The 24754-nt window shown below is 43.7% G+C and overlaps 2 protein-coding genes across 2 annotated transcripts; both read left to right on the top strand.

Annotated features, from left to right (window-relative positions):
• The first annotated feature begins 5231 nt into the window (after nt 1–5231).
• On the top strand, nt 5232–12532 carry tuba8l2 (tubulin, alpha 8 like 2). The gene is given in 4 exon segments (NM_001139686.1): nt 5232–5318; nt 10319–10541; nt 10678–10826; nt 11010–12532. Coding segments are annotated over 4 exon segments (1350 nt in total). The 5' UTR covers nt 5232–5315; the 3' UTR covers nt 11985–12532.
• An 872-nt stretch (nt 12533–13404) lies between these two features.
• On the top strand, nt 13405–24215 carry LOC106574867 (serine/threonine-protein kinase 16). The gene is made up of 7 exons (XM_045698049.1): nt 13405–14017; nt 14950–15076; nt 15318–15537; nt 15749–15882; nt 16104–16320; nt 16576–16697; nt 22345–24215. The coding sequence occupies exons 2-7, from the start codon at nt 14991–14993 to the stop codon at nt 22481–22483; spliced, it is 918 nt and encodes a 305-aa protein (XP_045554005.1). The 5' UTR covers nt 13405–14017; nt 14950–14990; the 3' UTR covers nt 22484–24215.
• The last annotated feature ends 539 nt before the right edge of the window (nt 24216–24754 follow it).

Raw genomic sequence — 24754 nt, 5'->3', positions numbered from 1 at the left:
AACCCATGGCCAGTGGGTTAGAGTTTAAACCCATAGTTAGTGGGTTAGAGTTTAAACCCATAGTTAGTGGGTTATAGTTTAAACCCATAGTTAGTGGGTTAGAGTTTAAACCCATAGTTAGTGGGTTAGAGTTTAAACCCATAGTTAGTGGGTTAGAGTTTAAACCCATGGCCAGTGGGTTAGAGTTTAAACCCATAGTTAGTGGGTTAGAGTTTAAACCCATAGTTAGTGGGTTAGAGTTTAAACCCATAGTTAGTGGGTTAGAGTTTAAACCCATAGTTAGTGGGTTAGAGTTTAAACCCATAGTTAGTGAGTTAGAGTTTAAACCCATAGTTAGTGGGTTAGAGTTTAAACACATAGTTAGTGGGTTAGAGTTTAAACCCATAGTTAGTGGGTTAGAGTTTAAACCCATAGTTAGTGGGTTAGAGTTTAAACCCATAGTTAGTGGGTTAGAGTTTAAACCCATAGTTAGTGGGTTAGAGTTTAAACCCATAGTTAGTGGGTTAGAGTTTAAACCCATAGTTAGTGGGTTAGAGTTTAAACCCATAGTTAGTGGGTTAGAGTTTAAATCCATAGTTAGTGGGTTAGAGTTTAAATCCATAGTTAGTGGGTTAGAGTTTAAACCCATAGTTAGTGGGTTAGAGTTTAAACCCATAGTTAGTGGGTTAGAGTTTAAACACATAGTTAGTGGGTTAGAGTTTAAACCCATGGCCAGTGGGTTAGAGTTTAAACCCATAGTTAGTGGGTTAGAGTTTAAACCCATAGTTAGTGGGTTAGAGTTTAAACCCATAGTTAGTGGGTTAGAGTTTAAACCCATAGTTAGTGGGTTAGAGTTTAAACCCATAGTTAGTGGGTTAGAGTTTAAACCCATAGTTAGTGGGTTAGAGTTTAAACCCATAGTTAGTGGGTTAGAGTTTAAACCCATAGTTAGTGGGTTAGAGTTTAAACCCATAGTTAGTGGGTTAGAGTTTAAACCCATAGTTAGTGAGTTAGAGTTTAAACCCATAGTTAGTGGGTTAGAGTTTAAACACATAGTTAGTGGGTTAGAGTTTAAACCCATAGTTAGTGGGTTAGAGTTTAAACCCATAGTTAGTGGGTTAGAGTTTAAACCCATAGTTAGTGGGTTAGAGTTTAAACCCATAGTTAGTGGGTTAGAGTTTAAACCCATAGTTAGTGGGTTAGAGTTTAAACCCATAGTTAGTGGGTTAGAGTTTAAACCCATAGTTAGTGGGTTAGAGTTTAAATCCATAGTTAGTGGGTTAGAGTTTAAATCCATAGTTAGTGGGTTAGAGTTTAAACCCATAGTTAGTGGGTTAGAGTTTAAACCCATAGTTAGTGGGTTAGAGTTTAAACCCATGGCCAGTGGGTTAGAGTTTAAACCCATAGTTAGTGGGTTAGAGTTTAAACCCATGGCCAGTGGGTTAGAGTTTAAACCCATGGCCAGTGGGTTAGAGTTTAAACACATGGCCAGTGGGTTAGAGTTTAAACCCATAGTTAGTGGGTTAGAGTTTAAACACATAGTTAGTGGGTTAGAGTTTAAACCCATAGTTAGTGGGTTAGAGTTTAAACCCATAGTTAGTGGGTTAGATTTTAAACACATAGTTAGTGGGTTAGAGTTTAAACACATAGTTAGTGGGTTAGAGTTTAAACACATGGCCAGTGGGTTAGAGTTTAAACCCATAGTTAGTGAGTTAGAGTTTAAACACATAGTTAGTGAGTTAGAGTTTAAACCCATAATTAGTGAGTTAGAGTTTAAACACATAGTTAGTGGGTTAGAGTTTAAACCCATAGTTAGTGGGTTAGAGTTTAAACACATAGTTAGTGGGTTAGAGTTTAAACCCATGGCCAGTGGGTTAGAGTTTAAACCCATAGTTAGTGGGTTAGAGTTTAAACCCATGGCCAGTGGGTTAGAGTTTAAACACATGGCCAGTGGGTTAGAGTTTAAACCCATAGTTAGTGAGTTAGAGTTTAAACCCATAGTTAGTGGGTTAGAGTTTAAACCCATAGTTAGTGGGTTAGAGTTTAAACACATAGTTAGTGGGTTAGAGTTTAAACCCATGGCCAGTGGGTTAGAGTTTAAACCCATAGTTAGTGGGTTAGAGTTTAAACCCATGGCCAGTGGGTTAGAGTTTAAACACATAGTTAGTGGGTTAGAGTTTAAACCCATAGTTAGTGGGTTAGAGTTTAAACACATGGCCAGTGGGTTAGAGTTTAAACCCATAGTTAGTGAGTTAGAGTTTAAACCCATAGTTAGTGGGTTAGAGTTTAAACCCATAGTTAGTGGGTTAGAGTTTAAACCCATAGTTAGTGGGTTAGAGTTTAAACACATGGCCAGTGGGTTAGAGTTTAAACACATGGCCAGTTGGTTAGAGTTTAAACCCATGGCCAGTTGGTTAGAGTTTAAACACATGGCCAGTGGGTTAGAGTTTAAACACATTGCCAGTGGGTTAGAGTTTAAACACATGGCCAGTGGGTTAGAGTTTAAACCCATGGCCAGTGGGTTAGAGTTTAAACACATGGCCAGTGGGTTAGAGTTTAAACCCATGGCCAGTGGGTTAGAGTTTAAACCCATGGCCAGTGGGTTAGAGTTTAAACACATGGCCAGTGGGTTAGAGTTTAAACACATGGCCAGTGGGTTAGAGTTTAAACCCATGGCCAGTGGGTTAGAGTTTAAACCCATGGCCAGTGGGTTAGAGTTTAAACACATGGCCAGTGGGTTAGAGTTTAAACCCATAGTTAGTGGGTTAGAGTTTAAACACATGGCCAGTGGGTTAGAGTTTAAACACATGGCCAGTTGGTTAGAGTTTAAACACATGGCCAGTGGGTTAGAGTTTAAACCCATGGCCAGTGGGTTAGAGTTTAAACCCATGGCCAGTGGGTTAGAGTTTAAACACATGGCCAGTGGGTTAGAGTTTAAACCCATGGCCAGTGGGTTAGAGTTTAAACACATGGCCAGTGGGTTAGAGTTTAAACACATGGCCAGTGGGTTAGAGTTTAAACACATGGCCAGTGGGTTAGAGTTTAAACACATGGCCAGTGGGTTAGAGTTTAAACCCATGGCCAGTGGGTTAGAGTTTAAACCCATGGCCAGTGGGTTAGAGTTTAAACCCATGGCCAGTGGGTTAGAGTTTAAATCCTTGGCCAGTTGGTTAGAGTTTAAATCCTTGGCCAGTTGGTTAGAGTTTAAACACATGGCCAGTGGGTTAGAGTTTAAACACATGGCCAGTGGGTTAGAGTTTAAACCCATGGCCAGTGGGTTAGAGTTTAAATCCTTGGCCAGTTGGTTAGAGTTTAAACACATGGCCAGTGGGTTAGAGTTTAAACACATGGCCAGTGGGTTAGAGTTTAAACCCATGGCCAGTGGGTTAGAGTTTAAACACATGGCCAGTGGGTTAGAGTTTAAACACATGGCCAGTGGGTTAGAGTTTAAACACATGGCCAGTGGGTTAGAGTTTAAACCCATGGCCAGTGGGTTAGAGTTTAAACACATGGCCAGTGGGTTAGAGTTTAAACCCATGGCCAGTGAGTTAGAGTTTAAACCCATGGCCAGTGGGTTAGAGTTTAAACCCATGGCCAGTGGGTTAGAGTTTAAACCCATGGCCAGTGGGTTAGAGTTTAAAGCCATGGCCAGTGGGTTAGAGTTTAAACCCATGGCCAGTGGGTTAGAGTTTAAACCCATGGCCAGTGGGTTACAGTTTAAACCCATGGCCAGTGGGTTAGAGTTTAAATCCTTGGCCAGTTGGTTAGAGTTTAAATCCTTGGCCAGTTGGTTAGAGTTTAAACACATGGCCAGTGGGTTAGAGTTTAAACACATGGCCAGTGGGTTAGAGTTTAAACCCATGGCCAGTGGGTTAGAGTTTAAACCCATGGCCAGTGGGTTAGAGTTTAAAGCCATGGCCAGTGGGTTAGAGTTTAAACACATGGCCAGTGGGTTAGAGTTTAAACCCATGGCCAGTGGGTTACGGTCTAACTCCAGTACATAAGATAAGGGGAAAGAAATCCTTAGCCCCGTAGTGTCCACCGTAGGAGGGAAAAACGATGCACATGAAAAAGATTTTGATCTATCGCTCTGTCTATCTCCAAATACAGGGGGGGTGGATTCAGGATGAAAAGCCTATCTGGAGGAATTCAGGCCTTGTTTGAGGATTATAACTTTTTCATTCATAGCCAAAAGCCAGAGAGAAGGGTCCTCTAATGCCTCAGGGGCCAGGGCCTATAGCACAGCTAACCACTTTGATAGGAGAGATAAAACTGAGCTCAACTGCAACAAAGTTAAAGTATTAAAAGTGCATCCTCTCAACTTTCATTTATTAACCACAGAAAAAGATGTTACTGGAATCACAACTGCCACATTGTTCATGCACAGAAAGACAGCTCCAAAAATGATCCCTTAGATACAGAACTAGGATCATTTTACTCTCCTCAATTCCTAATGGAGAAATTAGGGAGGAAAATACATACCTGACCTCAGATCAGTGGGATCCCAGGGACAACGTTGACCTATTTTGTTGCAGACAAAAGAACGTTTTCGTCATGGCAAGAACCAGCAAGCAGAACACTAGACAAGTCTGACATCTAGTGGCGAACAAGGAGCAACAAAACCCGACGGCAGTTCATTGCGCAAAGACAGAGAGGAAGAGGTGAAGCGAGAAGATTTACTCTGGCCAAAATCTGTCCACGTGATATAAACCTTTTTTTTTGTATGGGGGTCTATAAGCGAGTGTTGAATTACGTGGGGCTTATTTGGTCGAATAGAAGTTTCGTAATGTTTAGTCTGTACTGATTTAAGTGGATGCACGTGGCATTCCGACAACAACTTAGTTGTGCGTGTTGGTCACGCGCCCTCTCATTGGCCAGAATGGTCTCGCCTGCCTTCAATCATTGAGGAAATGTAATTACATTGTTAAAGCGGTCACTCGGCTATCTTGTCAATATAATATATCATCTTTGGTACAGCTAATCTTTTCAGTCCTGTACTTTCCTACCTAGCCTGAGGTCTAATCTGTGTATGGAGCAGTTCGTTTTGCATGGCCCGGTGCCCCGGTGACTGGGGATTTCAGTTAAGAGCCAATGGAATGGTCTAAAATATCCAACTCCGTCTAACCGGGGCACCGGGCCATGTAAAACGAACTCGAACTATGAGAGAAGAGGGCGTGTCCAAAACTCCACCCCCGCCCTTTGCAGTTTATAAAACAGATTGCAGTAACACACGCAGTTAAAACATACTCACGGAGACCCCATTATAGGTTCACTGTGAGAGGTTATACTACGAACACTTTTATTTTTCTACGGAAACGAAGACAAACAGAATCAAAATGGTAAGACTTTTATTTATTTTTTTCCAACATTGCTTTCGACGCATAGGTTGTAATAATGCAACGGTTTATAGTTGTATGAATTAGGCTACATTTCTAATGTTTTTGTAGTCCATCTTGTATCGCATAAACATTACTGTGTATAATACTTCTAGGTACAGCCTACGCTACGGCCCACCTGTTTTTATAGAATATTATTTTTCTCTGATAACATGGTGCGTCATGATAGGAGTATCCATTTTGCTGCGCGTTCAACTTAGCGCGCGTTTTGTTTTTTCAATTCAAACACGACTGGCGCAGTAGACAACTATTATTAGAATGCATTTAATTATTAAATTGAGTCACCTGAGCCTTAATTGTCCTATTTCATATCAATGAATCAGTTCACGAGTATCTGCATTATCAAAACGTTGTCTCTTGGCGCGTGAAGCAGCTTCCTGCCATTTTGAATGGTTAAAGGAGTTACCGTTTCCATATACAGTGGCCGTGGGACCAGTGTGGTTATGGGTGTGTTTATTTGCTCTGCTGGCTTTAAATGCTGATGTGGCTCCCACGGGTCCGTGTGTATTCTGATGGGTGACTGTAGGCCTAGTCAGCTACTATTCCTGTTGCTCTAGTCTACTGCGCAAAACTGGGAACGTTCTGTCTATGTAGTGCTGTTCTGTCCGAACAAATGGCAACGACTACTAATGAACAACAAATCTACCTTCTACCCGAGTATGGCAGATTACATCTACAATGAGTAAAAAAAACGATTCATTGTAATTGGTGGGAAAATGTTACTTTGGGACAACAAGTTGCCACATGGATGTTTTTACGACATGGCTCACATTTTATTACCTCACATCCTGCCCATATGATTTCATCATAAAATATGTCAAGAAATTAGATTTAGACTTCTCAGAAGTATTTTGACTATGCATACATGCTTAGTTGTGATAGGGGCAACCTTCAGTAATCTGACCTGAAAGGAAATCTGAGGTTAGGAGTGATGCAGAGCCCAAAGGATCAGCATTTGACTAGCACATGGCAGACTGTCTGATCATGGGGTTAAGGTCTATACTACTAAATGTGGGTGAAAGGGCCTCTATGACCCATTCCAGTTAATGTACTACTCGGATCATAATGCAGTGTCTTCAAACAGTGCACTCGCCTGTTCTTAATTTTGCTCATGACTAAAGATTACCATGGCATGGGGAGTTTCTTTTGACACCTGCCATCTAATTTGAATGTTATGAAAGGAGAGGTGACTCTTTGTTTGGGTGTGAATTCCAAGCCATATGTCTTCCCGCATATCACAAGGCCCTCTTTGCACTTTAAAAGAGCCCCATAGGGGACAGAACAGGAAGCTGGAGGGGGGTTGCTTCCTAGCTACTGAACAAGCCACAAGCGGTTAGTCCATCAGCCATGTTGGTGCCAAGTGTCTCAGCGGACTTGCAGTTGCACAATTTCTTAATCTAAACTGTACTCTACAGTCTATCGTCATACCATGAGTTCAAAATACAGGAAATGAATACCATAACCTAGCACTGTACCTGACTGGCCTATTTGGTAACAATGAACATAAATGGCCTATTACGTCATGAGCAGTTACCCCTTGCCCCAAACGACATAGGCCTACACTAAACTTAACTACAGGGTTTCAAGTGTGTGTGGCTTAGCAAATCAGGGCAACCCCTGATAAATGCAACATGGTGGAGGTTAGTTTCTTAAATCTGGTATGAACCAGGGACTGCCTGAACATCAACTCTGACTGAACTAGAGGTTCAGGACACCATGTAGTTGTTCCCACAGAGAAACGGGTCAGTGGAGTAGACCGGGGTCTGGAGGGGCTACACACAGAGCAGGGGGATGGGGGTCATGATTGACACCTCCCTTTAAATAGCTGGCTGCAGTGCTGACCTAGCTGTCATGCCTAAACTAGGCACACACTCGCATCCCTGTGTCACCGCCCCTCCCCCACCATCCACCCTACCCAGCTTGTTCTGTCAAACTAGGAGGCTGGAGAAATGGCTGTGACAGTAGTGGCCCCAGTCTATACATGAGTGGAGTCATAACAGTAGTACAATATGTGTGGAGGGGTGTAGCAACATGCAGGTGAAAGACCTTGATGTCACAAGGACCTCCCTGTAGTAGATTCAGATCTGGATTGAATTGAGGTTTTCTAATGTTTCCTTCACATCCTCTTACTATACTGGGGGGAAAAATCAAATATTTTACTGAGTTAGTTCATAAAAGGAAGTCCTATTCCCATTATGCGGATTCTTCCATTTTTAAATAATTGCCCTTGATACAACTGAAAGTTAAACTAGCTTAAGGGGTAAATTCTATTCTACCAGAGGGCAAAGCCTAGCAGGTGTCTGTTATCCTGTTACTGTGGCAGGTGGTCTTGTTTCTAGCTGGGCCTTCTCAAAACGCTCTGATTCATAACTACTGCCAACACACAAAACCACACAACATTCCCAGACTCGTCCTCTTGGCATGTCACTGTCTCAAACTTATCTTCCTTGACTTTCTCGTTTCTCTTGAATGTCTCGCTCCCCATTTCCCATCTCTCTGTATAGTAAGCCAGTTTGGAGAGACTGGTGGTGTGAGTGTAGGTAGCCAGCTCGGCCTCTGGTGCGCTGTTATTCAGAAATGATAAGCTTGTTATCAGCTTCACTCATCCTTGGTGGTAATTTCCCCTCGTCCTGTTCGCTGTGTGCTGGAAATACTTCAGTAGGGTGTGGAGGGCCTTTTGGCCTTGACGCAGACTCGTCAGCTCCTGTTAGCATTGTCACTACTCGCTAGCTCAATGACGCGTTGAGGGGGTAGGATGGCCACTTGCCAAACCTCCCAGTTCGGCCTTGAGTCTAGTGATGTCTAATCAGACTTTGCTTCCTTGCGAAGCTGTAATGTTAAACAAATTACCAATTGTATAATCTCTAATGACCTCGGTCCAAGTTGGCATTCCAATGAGGGGGCATTCCAATGAGGGGGTGTGTCTCAAATCTAGTGGCATCCTCTCCTCAGGGGTGTGGAGCCTAAATGACAGGAGGAATAGAAGGAGAGGCTGTAATGGACTAGTGGGATGCACCTTGTGGTAACACATTCAGCATGGATGTTAATTTTGTTAATGCTATAGTCTTATCGACTGGATGGTGTCACTGCAGTCTAGCATCAACTGTCCTGGCGTCTGCCAATACTGCATTGCAAAATTGACTCATTTCTTGCACGCACACAACCTTCTGTTTGGTTCTTAGTGAATGTAGATATCAAGAGCCGCCTTCTCTACAAAATGTGTACACTACATGACCAAAAGTATGTGGACACCTGCTCTTTGAACATCTCATTCCAAAATCATGGGCATTAATATGGAGTTGGTCCACCCTTTCCTGCTCAACAGCCTCCACTCTAAGGCTTTCCACTAGATGTTGGAACATTGCTGCGGGGACTTGCTTCCATTCAGCCACAAGCATTAGTGAGGTTAGGCAATTAGGCCTGGCTCGCAGTCGGCGTTCCAATTCATCCCAAAGGTGTTCGATGGGGTTGATGTCAGGGCTCTGTGCAGGCCAGTCAAGTTCTTCCACACCGATCTCATCAAACCATTTTTGTATGGACCTTGCTTTGTGCACGGGGGGCGTTATCATGCTGAAACAGGAAAGGGCCTTCCCCGAACTGTTGCCACAAAGTTGGAAGCACAGAAACATCTAGAATGTCATTGTATGCTGTAGCGTTCGTTGTCCCTTCACTGAAACGAAGGGGCCTAGCCCAAACTGTGAAAAACGGCCCCAGATTGGTCCTCGGTCGGCTCTTCAGTAAGACCAATGTTTGTCTACGGAGATTGTATGGCTGTGTGCTCAATTTTATAAACCTGTCAGCAACTTGTGGCAAAAATAGCCGAATCCACTAATCAGGAGTGTCCAGACTCCTGTGTTAATGTAAAGTACAGTGGGTGTACAAAACATTTTATAATTGTGTTCCACCTTTTGCCCTCAGAACAGCCTCAATTCGTCAGGTCATAGACTCTACAAAGTATCAAGCGTTCCACACTGATACTGGTCCATGACTCATGCTTCCCACAGTTGTCAAGTTGGCTGGATGTCCTTTGGGTGGTGGCTCATTCTTTATACACCATGTTGAAGTGCTTGACACAACCCGGTGTGCCTGGCATCTACTACCATACCAGTGTCATAAGGGATCATAGCTTTCATCTGGTCAGTCTGTCATGGAAAGAGCAGGTGTTAATGTTTTCTACACAGTGTAGATCAGTTACATGGTTTAGACTAGATTAATGGTTATGTCAATACCGGTAGTCAGACACTGAGACGTGGCTAGCTTCTGAGATGGTAGCTGCATACAGTTCAGTATTAAAGTAGGTCAGATGATCGACTCATTGCTAAGCCATGCTAGGAAGTGCAGTCATGGTCCCAAGTCAACACACTGCAAACAAATTGGGTCACCATGCAAATATACACACGACTCATAACTCCGGTGGCTTGTTTTTAACTAGCTAGATCATACCGCCCACTATTTTCAGGCTCACCTGTCCTTTGTCACTCAAACATGGGCAGGTTAGGTTTGTTTCCTCTTAGTGTAGGGCAGTGGTTCCCAACCTTTTTCTGTTACTGTACAAACAATTGAATTTTGCCCTGCCTGACGTACCCCCCCATGTGCATTCTACCAGTCTTCTCAAGTACCCCGTGTATAGGCAAAGCGCCCCCGGGGAGCCTAGTACCCTTGTTTGGGAACCACTGGTTAGTGCTGCCACTTGGTGGTGAGAAATGGCAGTAAAACAAGTGATAAAATGGATGCCCAAATCCTTAATCGACCTCAGACTGCTATGCACTGAGTGGTTTGGAGCGGTGCTCCATTTATCATTGGTTAGATTGAAAACCAAGTGTTACTCCATCCAGTGCAGACTGCTGTCAATGCATCAGATCCTTGTGTAGTCAATGTTTTGTACCTGTTCAAAGAAACCATAAATTAATTGTTTGACTAACCCTATTTCCCGGTCTCTCCAGCGTGAGTGTATCTCTGTGCATGTGGGTCAGGCTGGAGTCCAGATGGGCAACACCTGTTGGGAGCTGTACTGCCTGGAGCACGGGATCCAGCCGGACGGCACCATGCCTAACAACAAGGCGGTCGGTAGCACTGACGACTCCTTCACCACGTTCTTCAGCGCCACGGGCATCGGGAAATACGTGCCCCGCGCCATCTTTGTAGACCTGGAGCCCACTGTCATTGGTGAGTATTGGAGGGATCTGGCAGAGAAAATGCACTGACTGATTGACACTGGGAATGTGTAGGAAGAGGTCTTCATCAATATGGTGGTACAGTTCAAAACAACAGACTAACCCTAGTCTGTTACCCTTTCTCTCAGATGAGGTGCGGACAGGTACCTACCGCCAGTTGTTTCACCCCGAGCAGCTGATCTCAGGGAAAGAGGACGCAGCCAATAACTATGCCCGTGGCCACTACACTATCGGCAAGGAGATCATCGACCAAGTGCTGGACAGGATCCGTAAACTGGTGAGTGACACTGTCAGATTTAATAGATTCAATGGTGATATTAGGATAACTCATGGATTTTTCATGAATGTTTTACGAGAAAGGGTTTTAGCCTTGACTTGCATAAATCTAGCCTAAATGGGTCTTATCAGAGCTTGGACTTTCCTTCTAGAAAACATGTTGATGAGTTTTCTGTCTTGACAGGCTGACCAGTGCACAGGGCTCCAAGGGTTCCTGGTCTTCCACAGCTTCGGAGGTGGTACCGGCTCTGGGTTCACCTCCCTGCTCATGGAACGTCTCTCAGTCGACTTCGGGAAGAAGTCCAAGCTGGAGTTTGCCATATACCCTGCTCCCCAGGTGTCCACAGCTGTGGTGGAGCCCTACAACTCCATCCTGACCACCCACACCACCCTGGAGCACTCCGACTGTGCCTTCATGGTTGACAATGAGGCCATCTACGACATCTGCCGTAGAAACCTGGACATTGAGCGCCCGTCTTACACCAACCTCAACAGGCTCATCAGCCAGATTGTCTCCTCCATCACCGCCTCTCTCCGCTTCGATGGTGCCCTTAACGTGGACCTGACAGAGTTCCAGACCAACCTGGTGCCTTACCCCCGCATCCACTTCCCCCTGGCCACCTATGCCCCTGTCATCTCAGCCGAGAAGGCCTACCACGAGCAGCTCTCTGTGGCTGAGATCACCAACTCCTGCTTCGAGCCCGCCAACCAGATGGTGAAGTGCGACCCTCGCCACGGTAAGTACATGGCGTGCTGCCTGCTGTACCGCGGAGACGTGGTGCCCAAGGATGTCAACGTGGCCATCGGCAACATCAAGACAAAACGAAGCATCCAGTTCGTGGACTGGTGCCCTACAGGTTTCAAAGTGGGCATCAACTACCAGCCACCCACTGTGGTGCCAGGGGGTGACCTGGCCAAAGTCCAGAGAGCAGTGTGCATGTTGAGCAACACCACAGCCATCGCTGAGGCCTGGGCTCGTCTCGACCACAAGTTTGACCTGATGTACGCCAAGCGGGCTTTCGTGCACTGGTACGTGGGTGAGGGCATGGAGGAGGGAGAGTTCTCTGAGGCCAGGGAAGACATGGCTGCCCTGGAGAAGGACTATGAAGAGGTAGGAATCGACTCATTTGAGGAGGACGAGGAGGGAGAGGAGTATTAGGAGAAGAGGAGTTCAAAGGAGGGATGGGTCCTCGGTCGGCTTACGTATCACTGAGAGATAGAACTGCCTTTACTTGACCATGAAGTGGGAAACGGCCTGCTCCTTCCCTTGTCGAATGTCATCAATCATGTTTTCTTCACCAAAGACCCCACATCCATCCATGTCTGATAATCTTTTCCTCGAAGGTTGACTATGGAACCATACAGAACCTTGAAGATTAAGCTGTCTCCATAAAAATGTTTCCTTTAAGTTCATGGTACTTCTGTCCTTTCAGATCTATCCTAAACACTAAAGTTACTGCCAATCAGAAAACAAACTAGTGAACTAAACCCCATGGTGTTGGGTCTTAATGAATGTAATTCAGTAACTCTATCTTGGAGGATTATTTTGCATTGCATGTTAAGTTACCCCAAAATAATTTATTGGTTTTATCCCTACAGATTCTATTATTTTCTTTGCCATGTCTGTTGTTTTAAGAGTTATCACATCAGGTTACTGTTGTGGCTGTATCCCCTCCTTTGTAAATAAAGTTGTTTTATCTCAGTTAATCCTGTTTTCACCTCTTTCAATGACAACTGCCTCCAGTCCTGACCCCAGGTTTCATTATACTTGGTCTAAATTACTATTAAACGGCCAACATAAAACATCAGTCTGTGCAATCGGCCACAAATGGCCTGGTAAGTAGCAGAGAATTCCTGGGATATAAATGTAGCCACAGGGTGCCTTGAAATAAGATTATGGTCGAGGTAACAGCGATGTATTAATTGCATACTCATGTGGACTCTCAAACCTCATTGGATGAGAAAGCCAGGGGCCTCTCCCTTCTGACTTTATCCTCAATGTGTTTTGAGAAGGTGAGGAGAAACTGTCTTCAATGATAAAAACCTGTAGTGTAGACAAACGTGGAAGGATTTTCATAATGTGAAACTAGTTAATTTAGAACAGAATAGCCTAAAGGTGACAAGTGGATACATGGATGGTAAACTCATTTCGATTTGAGACCCACCTTAGCAAAGTTAATTTCACTGTGTAGTGCTCTGGTTTAATCAAATACTTGATTTGGCCAGAGGAAGAGCTGAATCGAGAACTTTCATTCGGCCCAAAATCTGTCCCTGGAAATAAGGCCACAAAGTGAGGACTTTTTGTAATGAGGTCAATGAGTGTCCAGTTTGGTCAACAAAACATGTAACTAATTTGCTACGTGAGGCTTATTTGATCGAATAGAAATGTCGTTAGGTTGTTACGAATGCACTGTGGACGCACGTGGCATTTCGGCAACTTTGTGGTGAAAAAAATGCTTCAAAATGTCACATGCTTCATAAACAACAGATGTAGAGTACACGTAGCACTAGACCAAATGTCTGCAGGTGGCCATATTGAGTCCTTTTTATCTTACATCCAAGGGGAAACGCTTACTTGTGGGCACGAGAAAATACTTTATCGGACTTGTGCCTGTCATAGATGGAGCATGGGAATTGCCATTGAGGGCTTCCATCATTTTAACGTAGTCAACTGGGTAGAGATTCCTATGAGTTACGCACAATCAACAAAGATTAAGAGAATTTAGTACTTTAAAATGGCGCTTCCCATGCGGTCACAGACGCTATAGTGGCACGGATACAAAGACAGCTATATCTCCATGGCCTGTTCACACGCGTATATGCACTTGTACTACATAGAATTATTTCGCCTCCTCCCGCCTGCCTTCCGTCTTTGAGGACATGTATTTCCATTGTTAGTGTTCACTTTACTATCTTGTCGATATACTAGACACTTCGATTGGTGCCAAGTTCGAAACAACTAGTAACTAGGAAATCGCCGCCTTCAGTGTGTTCAAAACAATTTGGAACTCGGAAAAATATGAGCTCTAAATCTAGAGAGCGACCTGAAGATCATCGACGTCATGATTTTACCTTGTATTTTTCCGAGTTCCCAGTTTGGGACGTAACATTAGATCACAGGCCTGCGTCATCATTACGCGTTTTATGTACACGGAAGTAGCCAGCCGAAAAAAACCAGGACGATAACAGAAGGTAATTTTTATATATCCACTGCTAACAAACGTAAATATCCCCATGTATTTTCATCACAGTTTATCAATATCTCTATTAGATAATATTGGCTCATCAGGATTGATCTGCATGCTGCCCTCTTGTCGTTAGCTTGTATTCTCCTACCGGTGTGCCACGTTACCAAACAAAATCGTACACTTTTGCAAAGGTTTAGTGAAAGTATATTTGCTTGTGGTGTTGCTACTGCTGTAAAGAACCAAAACGCATAACTTGGGCAGATCACAACCAAGAGTCGCTGTAGCGCGGCTAGGGAAGTAACCGAAAGGTTGCTCGTTTGAATCCCCGAGCCGACAAGGTCAACAAATCTGCCGATGTGACCTTGAGCAAGGCACTTAGTCATACTTTCGCCAGGGTCACCGTTGATAATGTCAGACCCTGGCCGTAACCCCACTCTCCAAGGTTGTCTCAGGAAGAGTGTGATATGCAAAAAACACATTTCCTATTTACGCATGCGTAAATAGGACAAATATAAACACCCGCCAAATTATTATCAATTGCACAGGTGACAGTGAATAATTTATGACAAGTGAAATTGACACTGCATCAATCCGTGGACATAGTGGAATGGACTGGATTTCATGTTTCAGTATGTTTTTTACACAAATATATCCCATACCTGCCCTCTCTCTCCCATGGCTTTCCACTTGACCTCTCACTTTCAATTCCACTAAACCTTGTCTTTTACCTCGTATGCACTCCATCTCTCACTCTCTCTCAATTCAATTTAAGGGGCTTTATTGGCATGGGAAACATGTTTACATTGCCAAATCACAAGTTCCAAAATAAAGACATTTTGAATGACATATGTCTGTATACAGTGTTGTAGCGATGTGTAAATAGTTAAAGTACAAAATGGAAAATAAATAAATATGGATTGTGTGTCTCTCTCTCAGTCCATCTAGGTGTTGGTGTGGTGAGTTATGCCCCAGAGAGGATGGGTCAGACCCTGTGTATCTGTTCCCGCGGCTCCATCACCATCGACAACAAAAGATACTACTTCATCCAGAAACTAGATGAAGGGTAAAACCGTCCACATCAGTGAACACTATTACCTATTCTACATGGCAGACGATCATCCCTGTCCCTCCCACACATGTATTTGTATTTCAGTCTTCTGTAACGTTACATCTTACTGATCAGGACTCAGGTTTTGTCTGCCTCTTCACTTTCTCCTGCTTTCGTTATCTACCCCCTCTGTCGTTCCCTATTTTCTCTCGTTCTCTCTCTCTTTTACCTTCCCTCCCTCCACCCCTCATCCCAGAGGGTTCAGCTATGTGGACCTGGTGGAGGGGGTGCAGGACGGGCGTTTCTACGCCCTGAAGAGGATCCTGTGCCATGACCGGGAGGGTCGCCAAGAGGCTCAGACGGAGGTGGAGATGCACCGTCTCTTCAGCCACCCCAACATCCTGGGCCTGGCAGGGCACACCTTCATAGAGAGGGGGGGCAAGAGTGAGGCCTGGATACTGCTGCCCTACGTTCAGGTACGTGTACGTGTGTGCGCATGTCTATGTACTCACGCCTGTATGTGTGTATTAGAGCCCGGCCATTTTTTTGGGGTTCCGATACTGTTTTTTTGGGGGAGAGTCAAAAGTTACCGATACATCTGCCGATATACTGTTTTACAGCGTGGAAATGAAAAAGTGTGTAAGTATGCGTCTTTGTATTCACGCCTGGGTGTGGGTGCTCCTACAGAAGGGCAGTCTGTGGTCAGTGCTAGAGAAGCTGAGGGACAAGGGCAGCTTCATGCCAGAGAGACGCATCCTGAAGGTCCTACAGGGCATCTGTTCTGGACTGAAGGCCATGCATGACAGAGGCTACGCACACAGGTACAGGCTGCTACTGCTATTACACACACACACACACACACACACACACACACACACACACACACACACACACACACACACACACACACACACACACACACACACACACACACACACACACACACACACACACACACACGATTATGGTTAGTGGTTCAAATTAGAATGAGGCTCTCTATCTCTACCCCTCTCTTTATCTCTCCTGTTCTCCTCTCAATCAGAGATCTGAAGCCTACCAATGTACTCCTAGAGGAGGATGACAGGCCGCTGCTGATGGACCTGGGTTCTATGAACCGCTCCAGGATGGAGGTCAAGGGGACCAGGGAGGCCATGACAGTACAGGACTGGGCAGCTCAGAGGTGTACTATATCGTACCGCGCCCCTGAGCTTTTTAATGTGGAGAGCCACTGCGTCATCGATGACCGTACAGACATCTGGGTAACGCACACTAGAGTACTACCCCCCCCCCCCATCCTTCTCACTTTAGTTTGGTCGGTGGAAACTCAGTATTGTACAAGCCATATAACATAGACCAATTTGTCATAACAGAGATTGTCTTTACCATTGGACTGTGCGATGCTGTTTTGACTCCATCCATGTAGTCAACATGTTGGGTTGCTATCTCTCTGTCTCCATCATGCCTGGTGTTTGTTGACCTTGTAGAGACAGTATTCTCTCTCTCTTTCTCTCCAGTCTCTGGGCTGTGTACTGTACAGCATGATGTTCCTGGAGGGGCCCTATGACATGGTGTTCCAGAAGGGAGACAGTGTGGCCCTTGCTGTCCAGAACCCAGTTACCATCCCTCAGCCATGCAGGTCAGTCAGTCACCCTGGCAAGCTAACTCTTACCCTAACCCAGTTACCATCCCTCAGCCCTGCAGTTCAGTCAGTCCCCATGGCAAGCTAACTCTTACCCTAACCCAGTTACCATCCCTCAGCCCTACAGGTCAGTCAGTCCCCTGGCTAGTCAACCCCTAGTTACTCTTCAATCCATCACCCTCTCAGCTTTCAAGGCTAGCAAACTAGAATTTATTGATTCCAAATAGGCGCCTACCACCTTGGCACTCCTGCAGATCTAAAAGGATTGGATAGATTTAAGCATTTTTCATCTTACCTTTTCATAGGTTGTATGGAATTTATACAATTTACAGTATGTCTTTTTTCTCAAGTTACTCTGGAAGTTTCTCAGTATATATATTTGTTATTCTGGTAGTTTATTTTTTCTCCAGTTATTCTGGTAGTTTCTCAGTATACCGTTGAAGTCGGAAGTTTACATACACTTAGGTTGGAGTCATTAAAACTTGTTTTTCAACCACTCCACAAATTTCTTGTTAACAAACTATAGTTTTGGCAAGTCGGTTAGGACATCTACTTTATGCATGGCACAAGTAATTTTTCAAAAAATTGTTTACAGACAGATTATTTCACTTATAATTCACTGTATCGCAATTCCAATGGGTCAGAAGTTTACATACACTAAGTTGATTGTGCCTTTAAACAGCTTGGAAAATTCCAGAAAATGATGTCATGGCTTTAGAAGCTTCTGATAGGCTAAATGACAGAATTTTTGTCAATTGGAGGTGTACCTGTGGATGTATTTCAAGGCCTACCTTCAAACTCAGTGCCTCTTTGCTTGACATCATAGGAAAATCAAAAGAAATCAGCCAAGACCTCAGAAAAAAAATTGTAGACCTCCACAAGTCTGATTCATCCTTGGGAGCAATTTCCAAATGCCTGAAGGTACCACATTCATCTGTACAAACAACAGTACGCAAGTATAAACACCATTGGACCACGCAGCTGTCATACCGCTCAGGAAGGAGAAGCTTTCTGTCTCCTCGAGATGAACGTACTTTGGTGCGAAAAAGTACAAATCAATCCCAGAACAACAGCAAAGGACCTTGTGAAGACGCTGGAGGAAACGGGTACAAAAGTATCTATATCCACAGTAAAATGAGTCCTATATCGACAAAAACCTGAAAGGCCGCTCAGCAAGGAAGAAGCTACAACTCCAAAACCGCCATAAAAAACCCAGACTACAGTTTGCAACTGCACATGTGGACAAAGATCATACTTTTTGGAGAAATGTCCTCTGGTCTAATGAAACAAAAATATAACTGTTTGGCCATAATGACCATCATTATGTTTGGAGAAAAAAGGGGGAGGCTTGCAATCTGAAGAACACCATCCCAACCGTGAAGCACGGGGGTGGCAGCATCATGTTGCGGGGGTGCTTTGCTGCAGGAGGGACTGGTGCACTTCACAAAATAGATGGCATCCTGAGGAAGGAAAATTATGTGGATATATTGAAGCAACATCTCAAGACATAAGCTATTTTGCCACAACTTTGGAAGTATGCTTGGGGTCATTGTCCATTTGGAAGACCCATTTGCGACCAAGCTTTAACTTCCTGACTGAAGGACAACAAAGTCAAGGTATTGGAGTGGCCATCACAAAGCCCTGACCTCAATCCTAGAGAAAATTTGTGGGCAGAACTGAAAAAGCGTGTGCAAGAAAGGAGGCCTACAAACCTGACTCAGTTACACCAGCTCTGTCAGGAGGAATGGGCCAAAATTCACCCAACTTATTGTGGGAAGCTTGTGGAAGGCTACCTGAAACGTTTGGCCCAAGTTAAACAATTTAAAGGCAATGCGACCAAATACTAATTGAGTGTATGTAAACTACTGACCCACTGGGAATGTGATGAAAGAAATAAAAGCTGAAATAAATCATTCTCTCTACTATTATTCTGACATTTCACATTCTTAAAATAAAGTGGTGATCCTAACTGACCTAAGACAAGGAATTTTTACTAGGATTAAATGTCAGGAATTGTGAAAAACTGAGTTTAAATGTATTTGGCTAAGGTGTATGTAAACGTCCGACTTTAACTGTATATATTTCTTCTGCAGTTATTCTGGTAGTTTCTCAGTATATATTTGTTCTCCAGTTACTTTAGTAGTTTCTCAGTATATATTTGTTCTTCAGTTACTTTAGTAGTTTCTGAGTATATATTTGTTCTCCAGTTATTCTGGTAGTTTGTCGGTATACACTGCATTCGGAAATTTTTCAGACCCCTTGACTTTTTCCACATTTTGTAACATTACAGCCATATTCTATAATGGATAAAATTGCCCCCCCAATCAATCTACACACAATACCCCATAATGACAAAGCAAAAATGGGTTTTTAGAAGTTTTTCAAATGTATTATTTTAAAAAATGAAAGAAACTGATGTCACATTTACGTAAGTATTCAGGCCCTTTAATCAGGATTTTGTTGAAGCACTGTTGGCAGTGATTTAAAGCCTCGATTTTTCTTGGGTAGGACGCTACAAGCTTGGCACACCTGTATTTTGGGAGTTTCTCCCATTCCTCTCTGCAGATCCTCTCAAGCTCTATGAGATTGGATTGGGAGTGTTGCTGCACAGCTATTTTCAGGTGTCTCCAGAGATGTTAGATCGAGTTCAAGTCCGGGCTCTGGCTGGGCCACTCAAGGACATTCAGAGACTTGTCCCGAAGCCACTCTTGCGTTGTCTTGGCTGTGTGCTTTAGATTGTTGTCCTGTTGGAAGGTGAACCTTCACCCCATCTGAGGTCCTGAGCAATCTGGAGCAGCTTTTCATCAAGGATCTCTCTGTTCTTTGCTCCGTTCATCTTTCCCTCGATCCTGACTAGTCTCCCAGTCCCTGACGCTGAAAAACATCCCCACAGCATGATGCTGCCACCACCATGCTTCACCGTCGGGATGGTGCCAGGTTTCCTCCAGACGTGACACTTGGCATTCTGGTCAACGAGTTCAATCATGGTTTCATCAGACCAGACAATCTTGTTTCTCATGTTCCGAGTCCTTTAGGTGCCTTTTGGTTAAGTCCAAGCGGGCTGTCATGTGCCTTTTACTGAGGAGTGGCTTCCACCTGGCTACTCAACCATCAAGGCCTGATTGGTGGAGTGCTGCAGAGAGGGTTGTCCTTCTGGAAGTTTCTCCCATCTTCGTAGAGGAACTCTGGAGCTCTGTCAGACCATCGGGTTCTTGGTCACTTCCCTGACCAAGGCCCTTCTCCCTCGATTGCTCATACTCTAGTAGTTTCTCAGTATATATTGTTCTCTGGTAACTCTGGTAGTTTCTCAGTATATATTTGTTCTCTAGTTGCTCTAGTAGTTTCTCAGTATGTATTTGTTCTACAGTTACTTTAGTAGTTTCTCCGTATATATTGTTCTCCGGTAACTCTGGTAGTTTCTCAGTATATATTTGTTCTCTAGTTGCTCTAGTAGTTTCTCAGTATGTATTTGTTCTACAGTTACTTTAGTAGTTTCTCCGTATATATTGTTCTCCGGTAACTCTGGTAGTTTCTCAGTATATATTTGTTCTCTAGTTGCTCTAGTAGTTTCTCAGTATATATTTGTTTTGCAGTTTCTCTGGTAGTTTCTCAGTATATATTTGTTTTGCAGTTATTCTGGTAGTTTCTCAGTATATATACTGCTCAAAAAAATAAAGGGAACACTTAAACAACACAATGTAACTCCAAGTCAATCACACTTCTGTGAAATCAAACTGTCCACTTAGGAAGCAACACTGATTGACAATACATTTCACATGCTGTTGTGCAAATGGAATAGACAACAGGTGGAAATTATGGGCAATTAGCAAGACACCCCCAATAAAGGAGTGGTTCTGCAGGTGGTAACCACAGACCACTTCTCAGTTCTTTTGCTTCCTGGCTGATGTTTTGGTCACTTTTGAATGCTGGCGGTGCTTTCACTCTAGTGGTAGCATGAGACGGAGTCTACAACCCACACAAGTGGCTCAGGTGGTGCAGCTCATCCAGGATGGCACATCAATGCGAGCTGTGGCAAGAAGGTTTGCTGTGTCTGTCAGCGTAGTGTCCAGAGCATGGAGGCGCTACCAGGAGACAGGCCAGTACATCAGGAGACGTGGAGGAGGCCGTAGGAGGGCAACAACCCAGCAGCAGGACCGCTACCTCCGCCTTTGTGCAAGGAGGAGCAGGAGGAGCACTGCCAGAGCCCTGCAAAATGACCTCCAGCAGGCCACAAATGTGCATGTGTCTGCTCAAACGGTCAGAAACAGACTCCATGAGGGTGGTATGAGGGCCCGGCGTCCACAGGTGGGGGTTGTGCTTACAGCCCAACACCGTGCAGGACGTTTGGCATTTGCCAGAGAACACCAAGAGTGGCAAATTCGCCACTGGCGCCCTGTGCTCTTCACAGATGAAAGCAGGTTCACACCGAGCACGTGACAGACGTGACAGAGTCTGGAGACGCCGTGGAGAACGTTCTGCTGCCTGCAACATCCTCCAGCATGACCGGTTTGGCGGTGGGTCAGTCAAGGTGTGGGGTGGCATTTCTTTGGGGGGCCGCACAGCCCTCCATGTGCTCGCCAGAGGTAGCCTGACTGCCATTAGGTACCGAGATGAGATCCTCAGACCCCTTGTGAGACTATATGCTGGTGCGGTTGGCCCTGGGTTCCTCCTAATGCAAGACAATGCTAGACCTCATGTGGCTGGAGTGTGTCAGCAGTTCCTGCAAGAGGAAGGCATTGATGCTATGGACTGGCCCGCCCGTTCCCCAGACCTGAATCCAATTGAGCACATCTGGGACATCATGTCTCGCTCCATCCACCAACGCCACGTTGCACCACAGACTGTCCAGGAGTTGGCGGATGCTTTAGTCCAGGTCTGGGAGGAGATCCCTCAGGAGACCATCCCCCACCTCATCAGGAGCATGCCCAGGCGTTGTAGGGAGGTCATACAGGCACGTGGAGGCCACACACACTACTGAGCCTCATTTTGACTTGTTTTAAGGACATTACATCAAAGTTGGATCAGCCTGTAGTGTGGTTTTCCACTTTAATTTTGAGTGTGATTCCAAATCCAGACCTCCATGGGTTGATAAATTGGATTTCCATTGATTATTTTTGTGTGATTTTGTTGTCAGCACATTCAACTATTTAAAGAAAAAAGTATTTAATAAGATTATTTCATTCATTCAGATCTAGGATGTGTTATTTTAGTGTTCCCTTTATTTTTTGAGCAGTGTATTTGTTCTCCAGTTACTTTAGTAGTTTCTCAGTATATATTTGTTCTCCAGTTACTTTAGTAGTTTCTCAGTATATATTTGTTCTCCAGTTACTCTGGTAGTTTCTCAGTATATATTTGTTCTCCAGTTACTTTAGTAGTTTCTCAGTATATATTTGTTCTCCAGTTACTCTGGTAGTTTCTCAGTATATATTTGTTCTCCAGTTGCTCTGGTAGTTTCTCAGTATATATTTGTTCTCCAGTTGCTCTGGTAGTTTCTCAGTATATATTTGTTCTCCAGTTACTCTGGTAGTTTCTCAGTATATATTTGTTCTCCAGTTACTCTGGTAGTTTCTCAGTATATATTTGTTCTCCAGTTGCTCTGGTAGTTTCTCAGTGTCTTATGGGTGTTTTTGTTGTTTCCCTCCAGTTACTCTGAAGGCCTGCAGAACCTGCTGAGCTCCATCATGGTGTCCAACCCCCAGGAAAGACCCGACGTCAACTGGATCCTGGACCAGATACAGGACATGACGTGTTCCAGCCCCAACACACAGACCAATATGGTATGATGCTCCTGATTGAGGAACCATGGCAAGCCTGGTTCCTCTCTGGTTCCAACATCTGTGGGTGATGAACTTTGAACTTTATGACCTCTGGACTGTTGTAATGGCGACCCTGACCTCGTCGTTTTCCTCTAGTCTTAGAAGCTCAGGGGATCCTACCCCATACACACACACCTGCTATTCTGCAGTTGAAACCACATAGACTTGCGTCACAAGTCCTCACTGTCCTCCATATGCATGTACAACAATATGCTCCTACACAGTGTCGGTCAACTCCACATCCAGCTCCCCTTGGGGACATTGGGATTTGGGTGGAGCCATTTTATGACTGCTAGTGAATAGGAAACCCCATGGGTTAAACTATCATCAGACACTACGGTTGAAGTGGGCACCGGACCAGGAAAAGGACCTATGGTAAATTCCAGACAGACGGTCTCCATGGAAATGTACTCGGCCATATCTTATATCAGCTTCAAAGGGATTTTAATAATAACTTGATTCCAGACCTGGGTTCAATACATGAGTATTTATTTAAATACTTTTTCTGTATATTTGAGTATTTTCAAATACACAGCCCAAATGTTATTTATTTATTTGAGTATTTGAATGGTTATTTGTAAAAACCAAATAGTCGACCAAATTGTATTTGAAAGTATTTTCAAATACTATTTTCAAATACCTGGGTTAAATGCATGGGAGTGTATTTGAGTGTTTTCAAATACTTTCCAAGTGTATTTCCAAATACATTCCAATATTCATCTACTTGTTTTTTCAAATAACGGTTATCTGATTGTTTTGAAATGTATTGAAAAGCAATTGAAATACCTAAAATAGTATTTTGAACCCAGGTCTGCTTGATTCATCCTTATCACATCTGAACTTCTCTCAAGTCCATCATAACTGTATTTATTTGTCATCATCACATAATGCTATACTGTAACAATTCTCTATTTTCCATTTGTGACATGTTCATTTAGGCCTGTATGTGTTTGGCAATACCTCACATGATTCTGTTTTGAGTGTCAGTAGGAAGATAAGTTAATCTGGTTTTAACTCTCACTACAGGTTTTGCTCAGTTAACTCTCACTACAGTTGCTTGATAGGAACTTTTTAATGGTTTCTTTTTAAACTATTATTTTTGTGTGTGCATCTATTTAAGGAGTAATGATTTATTTGTCTATGTATATGCTATATGAATGTTCTAAGTAAGCCAATGAAGTTGGAATGCAGGCATTATTGATGATTTTAGTGGAATAATGTAGAATGTACTGGAACTATAAATGGTTGTTGTTGACCATTTCGGACTGTTTGTAGCCTAATTCAGCTCATCCAGGAATTTGAGATATTGTGATAAAATAATAGGGAATTGCATAATACTGTTAATACAACACTGAAGGCTTTGCTTGTTTCTCATAAGATTGATGTTTTATAGGCTTTTTTTAATTTATTTTTTTACATTTGTGGTACATCTTCATTTGTTATATATAAGAGGCCCTTTTCACATACTTTTAGAGTTGTCTGAGGGGCTGACTTTCTTGACGTTGTAATGTGGCTTTTATTCCACACGGGGGAGCCGTGTCCTACACGTTGGTCAAAGCAGAGGGAGTCGGGGTCTCAAAATGTTGTCTTACTTAGTTTGGCCAGACCTGTAGATCTGAGAAAGACTCACTCAATATGTGAACATATGCAAAACCTCTACTCTGATAAACACCAGGGAATAAAATGGTACTGATTCTGATTGGTCTTTTCTCTTTTTCCTCCAATACATCCACATTCCATGATAACATTACATTTGCAAATACCTTCCCTTGCTGTTGATAAAAAGGGCAGGGCCAGCAGTTTTCATTGGAAATTAAAGTTCTATATTACAATTACATGTTTAAACTTCACTTATGGGATTGTTAGCAGTGAAGAAAGGAGGATGAGCGTGATGCCAGAGAGAACCAGAAGGTGGCGCTGGAAGCTCAATGACAGAGGCATGGATAATGTGCAGAGTGCAGGCCAGATAACCTTTAGCTTGTAGCTGTGTCCACAGCGCTATATGTTGCTTTAAGTGTGTGTACGCACAGCCACAGTCTTGCGGACTACAAGGTATGAAACAATTATCAGAAACTGTTTACTGCGCCTGGATTTACAGCCCTGTGGATCACTAGGGTCAAAGTGACGTCGTACCTCACTCCTCATCCTAATCAATCTCAGACGGTCATAAACCTCACAGACATAACCCACAGCAGAAACGACTGACACAAGAAAACACACACTAACACTAGAGGAATT

This window comes from Salmo salar, chromosome ssa16 (assembly GCF_905237065.1).
Source record: "Salmo salar chromosome ssa16, Ssal_v3.1, whole genome shotgun sequence".
NCBI classification, from domain to species: Eukaryota; Metazoa; Chordata; class Actinopteri; order Salmoniformes; family Salmonidae; genus Salmo; species Salmo salar.
The sequence above is the reverse complement of the archived record's forward strand: the minus strand, read 5'-3'. Positions and strand labels throughout refer to the sequence as shown.

Bases quoted from the DNA above. Each gene is read 5' to 3' on its own strand.
- LOC106574867 (XM_045698049.1), top strand. From the start codon at position 14,991: ATGGGTCAGACCCTGTGTATCTGTTCCCGCGGCTCCATCACCATCGAC. The intron at 16,321-16,575 runs GTAACGCACACT...CTTTCTCTCCAG, and splicing joins ATGACCGTACAGACATCTGG to TCTCTGGGCTGTGTACTGTA. The intron at 16,698-22,344 runs GTCAGTCAGTCA...GTTTCCCTCCAG, and splicing joins ACCATCCCTCAGCCATGCAG to TTACTCTGAAGGCCTGCAGA.